Below are 16,399 nucleotides of genomic sequence, written 5' to 3'. Positions count from 1 at the left end.
TTTCTGACCTCCAGAACTATAAAGTAATAAATTTGTGTTGCTTTAAGTCATTAAATTTATGGCTCCAACAGCAATAGGAAATTTACACAGGGACTTGCCCATAGCAAAGTTAATACTCTGCTGGAACTACAGAGAATAATGAACTCAATTATCTGTACTGAAAGTCCAAAAAGAAAAAAAATGTCCGTCTCCCCCCATAAACAATTAGTACTTGGTTCATTCTGTATTTGTTCTAAGAATTAGCATGTGGTGGCAATTCTAAACCTTAAAAAATTCTAAAAATTTTTAAATGTAAGTTTAATCAAATTCATTTCACAATTTTGTAAGGATAAAGAGGTACCCCTTTCTCACCAGTTACTATGGATATTTGGTTCCTGTTTGTATTAACTGCTTGGGCTGCCATAACAAAAAACACAGGCTGGGTAGGTTAAAAAACAGACATTTATTTTCTCACAGTTCTGGAGGTTAGAAGTCCTAGATCAAGTTCTGGAAGGGTTCATTCTTGGTGAGAGCTCTCTTTCTGGCTTATAGATAACTACCTTCTTGCTATGTTCTCATATGGCCTTTCCTAGGTGTGTTCTCAAAGAGGGTGGGCAAGAGAAGAGAGCTCTCTGGCTTCTCTTCTCATAAAGACACTAATCCTATTGGATCATAGCCCCAACCTTATGACCTATTTAAATTTATTTAGTTCTGTAGAGACCCTATCTCCAATACAGCCACACTAGGAGTTAGGGCTTCAGCATTTGAATTTTGGGAGTCACAAACATTCAGTCTATAATACTGGTTTAGTGGATCCATTTTAAGTAATCTTCTTAGGACATTTTTGTGACCTTAGACAGTGTTATTATTAATTTAAATTTTCTGTTAAAAAGATAAGCTGTATAGGGGCGCCTGGGTGGCTCAGTTGGTTAAGCATCTGACTTCGGCTCAGGTCATGGTCTCGCGGTCTGTGAGTTCGAGCCCCAAGTCGGGCTCTGTGCTGACAGCTCCGAGCCTGGAGCCTGCTTTGGATTCTGTGTCTTCTCCTCTCTCTGCCCCTCCCATGCTCATGCTCTGTCTCTCTCTGTCTCTTAATAATAAATAATTTAAAATTTTTTTTTAAATTAAAAAAAAAGATAAGCTGTATAAGAGAAGAGAAATCATTTGTTTTATCTTCTGTTATGTTCCCAGTACCTAGTACAGAGCTTAGCACATTTTAGGGGTTCATTAAATATTTGCTGAATGAACAAATTAATCAATCAGTGAATGGAAACTCTCCTCTAGGCTTTTAGTCAGTGACTGGTAGCAACCATAGAAAAGAACAGAGCTCAAAACGTTCTGCTGCATATTCTCTCTTATGAAAAGAGAAAAGAAATGGAAATGTATTAGTTTCCAAGGCTGTTTTAACAAAGTACTGCAAACTGGGTGGCTTAAAACAGTGGAAATTTTTTCTCTCATGGTTCTGGAGACTAGCACTTTGAAAACAAGATGGAGGCAGATTGATTCTTTCTGGAGGCTCTGTGGGAAAATCAGTTCAATACAGGACATTTCTCCAACGTAGACATAGAGAAGGCCAACAGGGGCACCTGGATGGCTCAGTTGGTTGAGTGTCTAACTTTGGCTTAGGTCATGATCTCGTAGTTTGTGAGTTTGAGCCCTGCACTGGGCTCTGTGCTGACAGCTTGGAGCCTGGAGCCTGCTTTGGAATCTGTGTCTCCCTCTCTCTCTGCCCCTGGCCCACTCACACTCTGTCTCTGTCCTCTCTTTCAAAAATAAATAAACATAAAAAACATTAAAAAATTTTTTAAAAAAGAAGACATAGAGAAGGTCAACAGACACATGAAAAGATGTTCAACATCACTCCTCATCAGGTGAATACAATTCAAAATTACAATGGAATATCACCTCACACCTGTCAGAATGACTAAAATTAAAAAAAAAAAAACACAAGAAACAAGTGTTGGCAAGGATGTGAGAAAAAGGAAGTCTTTTACATTACTGGTGGGGATGCAAACTGGTGCAAACACTGTGGAAAACAGTATGGAGGTTCCTCAACAAGTTAAAAATAGAACTATCCAGTAATTGCACTACTGGGTATTTACCTAAAGACAAAAACAACAACAACAACAACTAACATGAATTCAAAGGGATATATCCACCCTTATGTTTCCTACAGATTTATTTACATTAGCCATATTATGGAAGCAGCCCTTAACCATCAACAGATGAAACAAAAAGGTGTGGTGGTGTGTGTGTGTGTGTGTGTGTGTGTGTGTGTGTACACACACATAATGGAATATTATTCTTCCATAGAAAAGAATGAAATATTGCCATTTTTAATGACATGAATGGAGCTACAGAGCATAATGCTAGGTAAAAAAGATAAATACCCTATTATTTCACTCATATGTGGAGTTTAAGAAACAAAACAAATGAGCAAAGAGAAAAAAAAGAAAGAAATAGAGACAAAACAAGAAACAGACTCTTTTTTTTTTTTTTTCAACGTTTTAAATTTATTTTTGGGACAGAGAGAGACAGAGCATGAACGGGGGAGGGGCAGAGAGAGAGGGAGACACAGAATCGGAAACAGGCTCCAGGCCCCGAGCCATCAGCCCAGAGTCTGACGCGGGGCTCGAACTCACGGACCGCGAGATCGTGACCTGGCTGAAGTCGGACGCTTAACCGACTGCGCCACCCAGGCGCCCCAAGACTCTTAATTATAGAAAACAAACTGGTGGTTACCAGAGGGGAGGTGGGTGAGGGGATGGGTTAAACAGATGGTGGGGATTAGAGTACACTTCTCGTGATGAGCACTGGGTGATGTATGGAATTATTGAGTCACTACATTGTACACCTGAAAGTAACATAGCACTGTATATTAACTACACTGGAATTTAAAAATAACAGTAAATTTAAAATAATACATAAAAAATAAAATAATAAAATCAAATAATCTCTATTTTAAGTAAGCATGATTTCAGGGGAGCCTTGGTGGCTCAGTCAGTTGAGTGTGTGACTCTTGATTTCAGCTCAGGTCATGACCTCAGAGTCATGGCATCAAGCCCTGCCTCAGGCTCCCTGCTGAGCACGGAGCCTGCTTGGGGCTCGCTCTCTCTCTCTCTCTCTCTCTTTCTGTCTCCCCCTGTCCCTCCCCAGATCACACATGCACTCTTTCTCTCTCTCTAAAATAAAGACAATTAAGTTTAAAAATTTAAATAAAATGTATGATTTCAGATAAATTTCTCTAAGTGTTTAAGTGCTCAGATAAATACATATTCAAAAATATGTGAGATTACATTTTATGAAATGTAATACAATTCATTAAATGTAATTTCATTGAAACTATAAGGAGGACAAACTGGCTCAACTACTGAATTTCAAATACATGTTTCCTTGTTCCAAGATGTAGCATTCCATAATATATTCCTTTAAGGTAAAGAAAAAGTTATTTAACTAAAGGATGAGACCATAAAAAAATAAAACAGATTGAAAGCGATAGTATGGGAAAAGGTATATGAAACAAACACTAACCATAAGAAAGCTGGAGAGGCTATATTAAAATAGACTTTAAGAAAATCACTAGAGGGGCATCTGGGTGGCTCAGCCAGTTAAGCATCTGACTTTTGGTTTCAGCTCACATCATGATTTCATGGTTTGTGGGTCCGAGCCCCATGTCGGCTCCACACTGTCAGTGAAAAGCCTGCTTAAGGATTCTCTCTCTGCCCCTCCCCCATTCACATTCTCTTTCTCTCTCAAAATAAATAAATTTAAAGAATTTTTAAAAAATAAGAAAATCGCTAGAGACAGAGAAGAATATTTCATAATGATAACAGAGTCAATTAATCAAAAAGATACAGCAATTCCAAATAGCACCTAGCAAGAGAACCCTGAAATATGTAAAGCAAAAATTGATAACTTTGAAAGGAGAAGCAGACTATTCAGGAATTATAGTTGGATGTTTCAATATTTCTCTCTCACTGACAATACTAATTCATAATACAACTAGACAGTAAATAAGAAAGGATATAGAATACTTGAGCCATACTATTAAACAACTAGAACACTCCACCCAGCAACAGTAGAATATACATTCTTTTCAAGTACACATGAAAGATTCTCTAGAATATATCACACACTAGGTGAAGGAACAAATCACAATACATTTATAAGGACTGAAATCATACAAAATATGTTCTTTGGCCATAATGGAATTAAATTAGAAGCCAATAACAGAAGGAAATCTGGGAGATCTTTATATAGTTTGAAATTAAACAATATGCTTCTAAATAACTCATGGATCAAAGAAGAAATCACAAGAGAAATTGGAAAATATCTCTACTGCATGAACAAAAAATTGGGACATAGCAAAACTAATGGAACACAGGTAAAGCAGTACACAGAGGGAAATTTATAGCCTTAAATGCTTATATTAGGAAGGAAATGAGCTTTAAAATAACCTAAAAAAATTAGCTAAGCTTTCAACTTAAGAAATTATAAAGGAAGAGCAAATCAAACCCAATGTAAGTAGAATGAAGGAAATAATAAAGACAATAGCAGAAATCAATTTTTCAAAAACCAGCAAAACAATAGACAAAATCAATGAAATTGACAGTTTTTTGAAAAGATCTATGGAATTGATAAAATTTTAGTAAAATGACTACAAAAAAAGAGAAGAGATACAAATTACCAAAATTAGGAATGAAAGAGGAAACAGTCTGAACCCTATAGAAATAAAAATATTACAACGTAATATTATAAATTATAAACAACTTTATTTCAATAATTTGACACCTTAGTTGAAATGAGCAAATTTGCAGACAGAAATGACAAATTGACTCAAGATGAAATATAGAATCTGAATGGAACAATATCAAGCAAAGACATTACATTACTTAATTGAGTTACAAACTACAGACCAATACCCTTCATGAATATAAATGTTAAAACTCTTAAAAGATCCAGTAAGGTATAAAAAGTATTATACATTATGACCAAGTAAGGTTTACCCAGATTAGCTTAACATTTGAATAGCACTTAATGTAATGCATATATTAGCAGCAGCAAACTACAGCCTGCAGACCAAATCTGGTGTCTTTTTTTCTGTAAATAAAGTTTTGTTGAAACATAATTATTCCCATTCATTTACATGTTGCCTATAATTGCTTTCATGCTATAAGAGCAGAGTTGATTGATTGTCACCGAGATCATACAGCTCACAACACCAAAAATACTTACTTTATGGTCCTTTCTGGAAAATGTTGCTGACGCTGGAATAAAGGAGTAAACAATATGATCATCTCAATAAATATAGAAAATGCATTTGATAAAATCCAACAAACATTCATGATAAAGCTCTCAACAAACTAGGAATAAAACATAACTTCTTTAATTTGATAAAAAGCAGCTACATAAAACCTACAACTAACATCATGCTTAAAGATGAAAGACAATGCTTCCCCCCAATATTGGGTACAAAGCAAGGATGTCCACTCTTGCCACTTCTATTTAACACTGGACTGTAGCTTCTAGCCTGTGCAACAGGCAAGAAAATATGAATATAATATCAATATACAACCAACTAGAAATGAAATTAAGAAAATAGTTATATTAACAACAGTTTTAAAAATATTCAGGAATTTTAACAAAAGAAGTGCAGAACTGTAGACTGAAAGTTACAAGACATTGTAAAGAAAAATTTAAAAAAAAAAGAAAAATTTAAGACCAAAATAAATGGAGATATGTCCCAAGTCTGCAAATTGGAAAACTCAATATTGTTAAGATAGCTATTTTTCTCTGCAAGTGAATTGCAGAGATTCAATGCAACAGGCTGTGTGTGTGTGTGGTGAAAATTGATAAGCTAATGTTAAAATCCATAAGGAAATCCAAAGGACCAAAAATAGCTAATATGGTTTTTGAAAAGAACTAAGTTTGAGGACTTATTTGACTTAATTTCAAGATTTACCATAAAACTGTAATGATTAAGACAGTGTGGCATAATACTTCTAGAGAAAAACATGACAGAAAAACCTTTTTAACTTTGGTTTAGGCAAAGATTTCTTAGATATGATTAAAGGCATATTGATAGTTAGACTCCATCAAAGTTAAAAAACTTTTACTATTCAAAAGACATCATTAAGAACGAAAAAATGGGGTGCCTGGGTGGCTCAGTCGGTTAAGCATCTGACTCTTGGTTTCAGCTCAGGTCATGATCTCATGGTTTGTTAGTTAAAGCCCTGCATCAGGCTCTGCACTAACAGTGCAGAACCTGGTTAGGATTCTCTCTCTTCCTCTCCCTCTGCCCCCTCGCCACTCTCACTCTCTCTCTCTCTCTTTCTCAAAAATAAATAAACATTAAAAAAAAGAATGAAAAATAAGAAGAATGAAAAGAAGCCACAGAGTGGAAGAAAATATTTACAAACATATATCTAATAAAGACTCTGTATCCATAATATATTAAGAATCCCTAAAAGAAAAAAAAAAAAATCCCTAGGGGCTCCGGGTGACTCAGTCAGTGTCTGACATTGGCTTAGGTCATGATCTTGCAGTTTGTGAGTTTAAGCCCCACAGTGGGCTCTGTGCCGACAGCTCAGAGCCTGGAACCTGCTTCAGATTTTGTGTCTCCCTCTCTCTCTGCCCCTCCCCCTGCCACATTCTGTCTCTCTCCCTCTTTCTCAAAAATAAATAAACATTAAAAAAAATTTTTTTTAATCCCTAAAAGTCAACAATAAGAAAACAGCTGAATATAAAAAAATGGACAAAAACACTTTAATAGACACTAGGCAATGAAGATGTATAGAATAGCAACTAAACACATGAAAAGATGTTCAGTGTCATTATTTTTTGTGAAAATTTAATTTTAAATACAATTATTTACTATAACATACCCACTAGAGTGGCTAAAATTTAAATGACTTATGGTACCACATGTTGGAGAAGAGGCAGAGAAAGTGAGACCCTCATGTTGTGAGTGCAAATTTAAAGTGGTACATTCATTTTCCAAAGCAGTTTGGCAGTTTTGTAAAAGTTTATACTTACCGTATAACCTAGCAAGTCTGTTCCTAGATGCCACAAATATTTGTATATGAATGGACATCATATTCACAGCATCAAAAACCTAGAAATAATCAAATATCAATCAGCTATTGAATGGATAAGCAAGATGAGTGACAGACATCTTACAACAAAATATCTAAAGACAATTTGGTATTTCCGTATAATAGAATATTACTCTACAAAAACAAACAAAAAAAATGAACCACTAATACATTCAGCTTGGATGAACTTCAAAAACATTATGCTATGTTAAAGAAGACAAACAGATAAGCTTACATATGATATGATTCTATTTATATGAAATTTCTAGGAAAGGGAAAATTACAGAGACAGAAAACACCTGGGGTTGGAGGTGGGGCAGAGTTTTTCTACAACTGGCAACAAGAAGAGTTTTTTGGGTTTCATTTCAGAACTTTCTTGAGTTGATAGAAGTGTTCTCAAACTAGATTGTATTTATGCTTACACAACTTTATCAATTCATTAAAACTCATCAAATTGTACACTTAATTGTAAGCTTATGATACAGAAATCAAACCTTAATGAAGCTATTTTTTGTTTAAAAAAATATTGCTTTCTGATTAAAATATACTCCCCATATACGATTTGCATTGCTGTTACAGAAGATTGTCATATCACTTTTTAAATTACTAATTCAGATTGGAAAATGAACTAGTCCTGAACAAAATCAATTAACTTGATTTATTTCTATGCCTCTTTCATCATTCTTTGTGCACATGTTTGGCTCTTATATTTAAACCCCAGTTCAGCGGTTCTCAAAATGCAGTTCAGGAACCAACTCTTTCTGAAAGTCTGCTAGGTTAATACTATTTTCATAATTCTTTAAAAAAAATTTTAATGTTTATTTTTGAGAGAGAGAGAGAGAGAGGGAGAGAGAGAGAGAGAGGCAGAGAGAGAGGGAGACAGAGGATCCAAAGCAGGCTCTGTGCTGACAGCAGAGTCCGCTGCGGGGCTCAAACTCATGAACTGTGAGATCATGACCTGAGCTGAAGTTGGATGCTTAACTGACTGAGCCACCCAGGCATCCAATCATAATTATTCTAAGACAATATTTGCCTTTTTCACTTCATTCTCTCATGAATGCAGAATGAAGCATTCTTTTTTTTTTTTTTTTAATTTTTTTTTTCAACGTTTTTTATTTATTTTTGGGACAGAGAGAGACAGAGCATGAACGGGGGAGGGGCAGAGAGAGAGAGGGAGACACAGAATCGGAAACAGGCTCCAGGCTCTGAGCCATCAGCCCAGAGCCTGACGCGGGGCTCGAACTCACGGACCGCGAGATCGTGACCTGGCTGAAGTCGGACGCTTAACCGACTGCGCCACCCAGGCGCCCCTGAAGCATTCTATATGACATGTGGATCACAACACATTGCCTGAAACACATGAGAATCCAACCTTTTTTTTTTTTTAAATTAAGCCAGACATTAGATTTACAGTGCCACTCTTTTAATTTTTGGGAAAACAGGGTTTTAGCATAAAAATGTGATGTGTTAACATGTAATCAGTTTATTATTGATATTTTGAATGAATTGAGAATATTTTTATTTTTTATTTATTTTTTTAATGTTTATTTTTGAGAGCGAGAGAGACAGAGCACGAGCAAGGGAGGGAGAGCAGAGAGAGAGAGACACAGAGAATCAGAAATTGTGTGCACTATCAGCACAGAGCCTGATGCAGGGCTCGAACTCACAAACCGTGAGATCATGACCCTAGCCAAAGTTGGACACTTAACCGACTGAGCCACCCAGGTGCCCTGAGAACTAATTTTTTTAAATGTCCTTAGTTTTTATTTATATGGCAAATATTGATAGATAAAACCACAAATATTGATAAAGCACTTTGGAATCTTCAATCATTTTTGTGGGTGTAAAGTGTTCCAAGATAATAAAGTTAGAGAACCACTGCCCTTGTCTACCTTCCAGATAAGAACTCCTCTTTGCCACATTTGACAATAGGGGATTAGAGAATTGGGGCAGGTCTTCTTGTAGAGATAACTTGTTTTGGTTACAAAAATCATCTGCTTCAAGATAAATCTATAGATCTTAGGACATCATTTAGAAATGTAGCAATTTCCTTTTTCCTCCATGATGAAAATAAACACAGTCCTAATAAAAGGAGAGGCATAGTCATAGAAAGGACTTGGAGAGTGCCTGGCACAAGAGTAAACCCTAAATATAGATAGTAATTACTGTTATTATTAGACGATAGGCAGTCTTTATTTATCTAACAAGAATTTCTTGAATGCCTACTATAAGTCAGGCTCTATGGATAGCATTGAGGATTCAATGATGAACAAAACACTGTCCTCAAGGAGGTTGCAGTCAAGGAGTAGAGTCATTAAATAATATAAAGAAATACATAATTACAAATTGTGGTAAGAGTTTTAAGTGATAGACATGAGTGCATAAAGGAAATTTGCCCTGATTTTCATAATCTGGTAAGACTTCTCTGAGGAAGTGACAGTTGAGCTACAATTTGAAAAATGAGCAGGGAGGAGGTAAGGAGACATAAGAGAGAAACAGCTTTGGGGCATTTTCAAAGTCCCTTAAGATAGAATGATGAGAGGATAGTGTAGCTGGAACCCACAGAGCCCAAGGTATTTGGAGCTTTACATGCTTTGCAAGTACATTAGACCTTTATCATGAGATCAATGGAGAGCCATGGGAATATTTAGGAGCGTAGGGTGTGACAGGACTAGATTTGCACTTTTAAAAAGATCTCTGGCATCTGTAATATAGTGGAACAAGGATGCAAAATGGAGACTATTTACACAGCAGTATCCAGGTGGAAGATTATGGAAGCTTGGAATAGAGTAATGGCGGTGGAAGCCCAAAAAGGTGGGTAAATTTGGGATGTATTTTGCTAGTAGGGCCCAAAGAACCTGGCGATCAACTGAAAGTTATTGTACAAAAAGGAGGGTTGCAAAATCCTCCCCCTTTCCCCTTGGCAGAGATCTGAAGGGCCCCCCGTGAAGCACGGGACTTACATGTATTCTGGCACGTCAGCCGGCAAGTGCAAGGCCCAGCTCCCCATCCCGCGTAAGGGACTCACTCGACTTTATCCCCTGGAGGTCAGTGGCATAGAACCGCACCGTTCCCTGGGCAACACCATTGTCGGGCTCTCCAGGCGGGGGAGGGGTAACTAAGGACAACGGCCAGGAGAGAACTCCGGAAGAGAGGCAAAGTCAGAGGGGGAAAATGGGCAGCACGTGCCACAGCCCCTGCCATTGCGGGTGATTCGAGGGCTCAGCACGAGGAGAGAGGGGTGGACGGGAGGGGCCGGAGAATGCGCCTGTGATTGGAAGGCCGGGCGTACCGGGACGCTTGTGATTGGGCGAGGCCAAGACGGAGGGCCGCGTTTTGAACCGCGTAGGGTTCTGGGTAGTAAGTGCTTTGGAAGGGTCTTAACCGAAAGGGGAAAGGGGAAGGTCGCCAACAAACGGCTGAGCTCACAATCCGGGTTGGGACCAGGCCCTGGCGTCGTCCCCCCCTCCCCCCATGGAGAGAGCCAGGCCAGAGCCGCCGCTTCAGTTGCGCCAACTGCCGCGGGCGACCCCGCCGCGCCCGCTCCGTCCTGCTCCGCCTCAGCTGCCTGTGGAGGGCACCTCTTTTAGGGCTGCAGGCGCGGATCTCCCTGCGTCGCCGCCCACCCCATGCGCGGCCGCCATTACGACCGTGGCCTCGTCGTGTGGGGAACCCCAGGCGTCGAGTGTACAGCCCGCGGCACGGCGACTGCTGCAGGTCAAGTCGGAACAGGTGTTGCTGCTGCCACCAGGGCCACCACTGCCTCAGGCCCTGGAAGAAGGCGTCGTTGCTTCACCCTCGCCAGCGAGGCTGCTGCAGCTGAGGCCCGAGCTACTGCTGCTGCCACCGCCGCCGCCCGCGTCCGACGGCGCCCTCTGCAGACCCGAGCTGCACCCGGTGCAGCCCCGGGCGCTGCACGTCAAGGCCGAGAAGCAGGAGCCAGGGCCGGGCTTGGATCCATCGGCGGCGGGGACTCGAAGGCCTGTGGAGGCCGGCCATAGGGCCTCCAGGGAGGCCAAGGTGGAAGGCCCCAGGCCAATCCTCGACTGCCGCCGAGGGGGCGAGAAGAAGGGCAGATTGGAAGCGGAGGAGGTCATGAGGGATGCAGCGAAAGGCGGGGAGGGTAAAAACCTGGTGGCCATCAGAAAAGGCATCATCAAAACGGAGGAACCCGAGAGACTCCACGAGGACTGCAGGCTGGGCACTGAGCCCGCATCCAATGGCCTGATCCATGGCAGCAAGGAGGTCATCCTGGGCCAGCCATCCAGTGCCTTTGGGCCACATCAGCAAGACCTCAGGATCCCTTTGACTCTACACACAGTCCCCCCTGGGGCCCGGATCCAGTTTCAGGGACCTCCACCTTCAGAGTTGATACGGTTGACCAAGGTCCCCTTGACACCGGTGCCTATTAAAATGCAATCTTTACTGGAGCCTTCTGTAAAAATTGAAACTAAAGATGTCCCGCTCACCGTGCTTCCCTCAGATGCAGGTATTAGACGACAGGGGAATCTGTTTTTCAAACTTCGTCTGTGTTGCCCCATAGCTGACATGTCAGCTTTCAGAAGCCTAAACTAGAAAAATAAAATCATGGAACTGATTCATTACAGGGCAAAGTCTGCACAGGTATCACTTCCGATTGACTTGTACATATACCAGTAAAATACACTAACATGTTCCAAGATTCCCAAACATTTTTAAAAAATACCTATTTTAAGACCCAGTGAATGATGAGATTTAGAAGTGACTAGTGTTTATACACAAAATAGAAATATTCTCACTAGATATCACAGTTACCTCAGCCCTCAGTTATGCTGCACTTAAACTACCGTATTTAGTAGCTTAATATTTTTACGTGTATCAAGAAGAAAATTTTAAATGGTGTTTAATGAAAAAATGGTTATAATCCAGCAGGAAAGTTTATTCTGGATCTGGGGGTGATTTGTCTTCTTTAAAAATGAATAGTAAACATTTTTCTAAGAAAAGTAGTATATGGGGCGCCTGGGTGGCGCAGTCGGTTAAGCGTCCGACTTCAGCCAGGTCACGATCTCGCGGTCCGTGAGTTCGAGCCCCGCGTCAGGCTCTGGGCTGATGGCTCAGAGCCTGGAGCCTGTTTCCGATTCTGTGTCTCCCTCTCTCTCTGCCCCTCCCCCGTTCATGCTCTGTCTCCCTCTGTCCCAAAAATAAAAAAAAAAAAAAAAAAAAAAAGAAAAGTAGTATATGATTAAATGTAACAGTTTAGTATTCTAAATGCTAAGGATTTATAGACATAGAAAATGAAAATACAGTAGAATAAGCTAGAAATTGTTTTCAAAGAAATGACTATAGTTAACAGCAGTAACAACTACGAACATATTTCTAACCATTACTTACGAACATATAGTTAGAAAATTCTTATTTTAAAATTTAATTCAGACAGTATTATGCCAATCAGTATCATGGGAAATCATATCAATCATCAGTTCATATTTTTATTAACTTTCATATTTATTGTTTTCTTATTTTTCTTAATGATCCTTTCTCTATCTCACCCTCTTGCTTTTATAAACTTCATTTTCTAAAGGAGAGAAAGGGAGACCTTTCTTTATAATACTTATTTGTGTGTTTTAAACCATTTTATGTATCAAGTAACTAAAGAGAAACAATATAGGAAGTTTGTAGAAAGCTGAGTAAGAGATGTGAATTTAGCCACCTTCTTTTATTGTAATTTCATTTGGTCACTTTTGTTATTTTTCTTTCATTTTTCTCCCAGGACATAGGATCAGTGTCGATTACCCGCCTTGGCAAGAACTTCTCCTTCATAATGAAATATAGTATTATATTATATTTTTGCTTGAATGGACACTACAGGGCCATGTAAATGAATTCCTTTAAACATTTAGGGAACACTTAGCTAATGCTAGGATTATAGTCGTGAATAAGTCATAGTTCTCATCCCCCAGTAATAGAATATTTTTAATGGGAAAGAAACTATATAATTATTGGTAGAGGTATTACTAAAGCTCAAAGAGGTAATGAGCCAGCAGTTTACTATATTTTCAACATTATTACTCTTACAATAACTTCAACAATATTATCCTTTTTGAAGAAAAGAAGAGTCATTCTAAGCTATAGTTTAGAATGCTGAGTTCAGGCGTTATGAGGCATTCTGGAATACTGGCAGTTCTTTGACTATATTGAAGTATGTATTTTCTCCAGATATTTAAAAATAAATATAGATGAATGTGCACTTCACTTTAACATTGTGTGTATGTATGTGTGTATGTAGCACATTAATTTAGTTTTTAATTTTTGTCATGTAGGAATACCAGATACTCCCTTCAGTAAGGACAGAAATGGTCATGTGAAGCGACCCATGAATGCATTTATGGTTTGGGCAAGGATTCACCGGCCAGCACTAGCCAAAGCTAACCCAGCAGCCAACAACGCAGAAATCAGTGTCCAGCTTGGGTTAGAATGGAACAAACTTAGCGAAGAACAAAAGAAACCCTATTATGATGAAGCACAAAAGATTAAAGAAAAACACAGAGAGGAATTTCCTGGTAATCCAATGAAATGAACAAAACCTCTTTTTAGTTTCTTTTAAATTTATTTAGGTAAAGATTAGGTTAGGTTGAGATGAAAAGACAAAAATGCATATTTTTCTAATCCAATATGTACAGTTAAGAGAATAATGGCTAATACTGTAGTAATGATTGAATCAATACTGGGCATAAGTTTTCTTAAATAGAACCAAATAGAGGGTCTGGTCTCATACTTGCCAACTAATAACAAACCTGGCGATATAACAATTTTAGTGTGGTTTTGATTAAATATATAGAAATGAACTTAATGAAGGTAAAACTCCAGAGTTCTAGACTATAACTTTGCAAATAGAAAATGAAGAGTTAAAATCACAGCAACAGAAACAAATATGCATCATACACTTAATGAGAATGCAGGAATTGACATCATGTTCCATTTTAATGTTATATAGTTATCAGAACATAGTTATGCCTTCTGACTGATAAATTTATCCTCATCATGATGTAGTTTTAAAGGAATTCTGATTTATCCCCCAGCTGTAGGACATTTAGACTAAGCTTGGGTAAAGGCAAAGTGTATGGCCAACATGATCATGCATGATGGGAGAGGAGTTATCTTTTTCTAAAATATTAGCAGAAAGGTTCTGGATGTGGGGGTAGGTGGTCGGAGTGATACCCCTGGTTATTCAGTGGCTGCAAACTGTTATAACTCCACTTTTCTGACTTTGGAAGGAAATTGGGTTGTCTGTGGACTTAGGACTGCCAAGTTTAGGAGAGTGACTCTTCCAACTAGGCATAAAAATGACTGGTCGTTAGTGACCATTTCATTGTAAGATACAGACAATTAGATCTCACAGAAAGTGAGGAAACAGGAGATGAATAATATCTTACCTTACAGGTAAAGGAAAAGCCTTGAGATTCAAACCCAATGTCTTTAATGTTGATTTTACTATGGAATCAATGTGTGTCTTTGGATATAAGGCATTTGACCTCACGCTGAATTGTGGGTTATAACACTGACCACTAGTTAAGAGCTATCTGGATATTAAAATGCACAGAAATATCCTAATAAAGCTGGAAAAGACACTTTAGACAATAACTTTTTTTTTAAATTTAGAAGTATTTTGGATATTTTATTGTGAAAAAAACTGTCTAAAGGCTAAATAGGGCCTATATGTTCAAATTAAAAATTGCTTATCTTCTTCTATAGGTTGGGTTTATCAACCTCGTCCAGGGAAGCGAAAACGCTTCCCTTTAAGTGTTTCCAATGTATTTTCTGGTACCACACAGAATATCATGTCTACAAATCCTACAACAATATATCCTTATCGCTCACCTACCTACTCTGTGGTAATTCCCAGCCTACAGAATACCATCACTCAACCAGTTGGTGAGTTGGTTTTATTGTAGATTATGAATTTTTTAAATAACTGTGTGAAAATTTTACCTTAAGGTGAAATTTTGTTTCTGTTAGCTTAAGAATTTTTAGAACAACAATATTAAGGGAAAAAATCAAGAAGAAATGTTTAATGTTTAAAAACATTAAATTGGAGAAGGAAAAATTTCAGTAGACCTCAAAGCGCTTGGTTTGCCAGAGTAGCAAATGCTCCATGTGTAAAACTTAAGACCTTTTAACCAAATCAGCATTAGCACATAGATTAGGCAGATAATGCAGGAAATGACTGACGTAATTCAATAGGAAATAGGAGTGTCTTTGTACTATCACCAAAAAAGAATGCCTTGCTAATGGGATATAGAGCATCCTGTTTTGGAATTTAGAAATGATGACTGATCTGTTAAGACTGTTCTCTTGCTGCTCTAGAAAAGTAGTGAAAGTAATCTATTTTCTACCAAATATCTGGTTCTGTATATTGTCTTTCCCTAAATTTCTCCTCTATTATCAATTCTTTATAACATTCCTGTCTGTTGCTTTTAAGAACCCAAAGTTGAGAATCCATTATCTTGATAACTTGTTATTGGGCTGTCCATCATGGGTTTGTTCTTCCAGCACCTATTTTACAATCTCTTAGGCAGAGCTTTATACATTCACTACTTACTGTTACTTGTCCTAAAACCACTGCTTTTTCTAGTTGCCACCTGTTCAGCTCCTTCTGGTAATACAGCCACCCCTTAGCACTAAGGGGTTTAGATATGTTAAAAATTGACTTTTTAGAATCTTACACATTTTCAATGTTCTTTTTTTCCCTATGTATCATTATAGCAATTGATAGCAACAAAGCCACATTTAAGATGTCTAAGCCAAAGCATAAGAGACTCTTAAAAACTGAGAACAAACTGAGGGTTGATGGGGGGTGGGAAGGAGGGGAGGGTGGGTGATGGTATTGAGGAGGGCACCTTTTTTTTTTTTTAATTTTTTTTTACCGTTTATTTATTTTTGAGACAGAGAGAGACAGAGCATGAACGGGGGAGGGGCAGAGAGAGAGGGAGACACAGAATCGGAAGCAGGCTCCAGGCTCTGAGCCATCAGCCCAGAGCCCGATGCGGGGCTCGAACTCACGGACCATGAGATCGTGACCTGAGCTGAAGTCGGACGCTTAACCGACTGAGCCACCCAGGCGCCTCAAGGAGGGCACCTTTTGGGATGAGCACTGGGTGTTGTATGGAAACCAATTTGACAATAAATTTCATATATTGAAAAAAAAAAAGAAAAAAAAGGAAAAAAAAGATGTCTAGGCTCAAGAGAAAGATGCAGAAAGCTGATTATGTTGCCTTATTCTCTTCCAGCAGTCAGGCACTTTCACACGTCATTATTTGGTAGTATCTCCTTTAATCCTGTATTTCAAT

The 16,399-nt window shown here is 38.5% G+C and overlaps 2 protein-coding genes across 5 annotated transcripts in view; one reads left to right on the top strand and one right to left on the bottom strand.

Moving 5' to 3' along the window:
- The window catches only part of THG1L (tRNA-histidine guanylyltransferase 1 like), a 32,985-nt gene extending 22,842 nt beyond the window's left edge, over nt 1–10,143 (bottom strand). For 2 of the 3 annotated variants that reach the window (XM_058721605.1, XM_058721624.1), the window contains exons 1-3: nt 10,037–10,143; nt 7,015–7,093; nt 5,215–5,246 (exon numbers count right to left, since the gene is read on the bottom strand). The gene's annotated coding sequence lies outside the window, so the exon portion shown is untranslated. The remainder of the gene's footprint in view (nt 1–5,214; nt 5,247–7,014; nt 7,094–10,036) is intronic. The other variant, XM_058721614.1, reaches the window with a different exon arrangement.
- Nucleotides 10,144–10,234: 91 nt separating this feature from the next.
- Nucleotides 10,235–16,399, top strand: part of SOX30 (SRY-box transcription factor 30) — a 37,859-nt gene continuing 31,694 nt past the window's right edge. Inside the window, exons 1-3 of one of the 2 annotated variants that reach the window (XM_058721554.1) lie at nt 10,235–11,562; nt 13,373–13,612; nt 14,805–14,984. In XM_058721554.1, coding sequence (XP_058577537.1) covers nt 10,548–11,562; nt 13,373–13,612; nt 14,805–14,984 — 1,435 coding nt within the window. In that variant the 5' untranslated portion in view covers nt 10,235–10,547. The remainder of the gene's footprint in view (nt 11,563–13,372; nt 13,613–14,804; nt 14,985–16,399) is intronic. The other variant, XM_058721543.1, reaches the window with a different exon arrangement.

This window comes from Neofelis nebulosa, chromosome 1 (genome assembly GCF_028018385.1).
Source record: "Neofelis nebulosa isolate mNeoNeb1 chromosome 1, mNeoNeb1.pri, whole genome shotgun sequence".
NCBI classification, from domain to species: Eukaryota; Metazoa; Chordata; class Mammalia; order Carnivora; family Felidae; genus Neofelis; species Neofelis nebulosa.
This window is presented reverse-complemented; position numbering and strand designations above follow the sequence as displayed.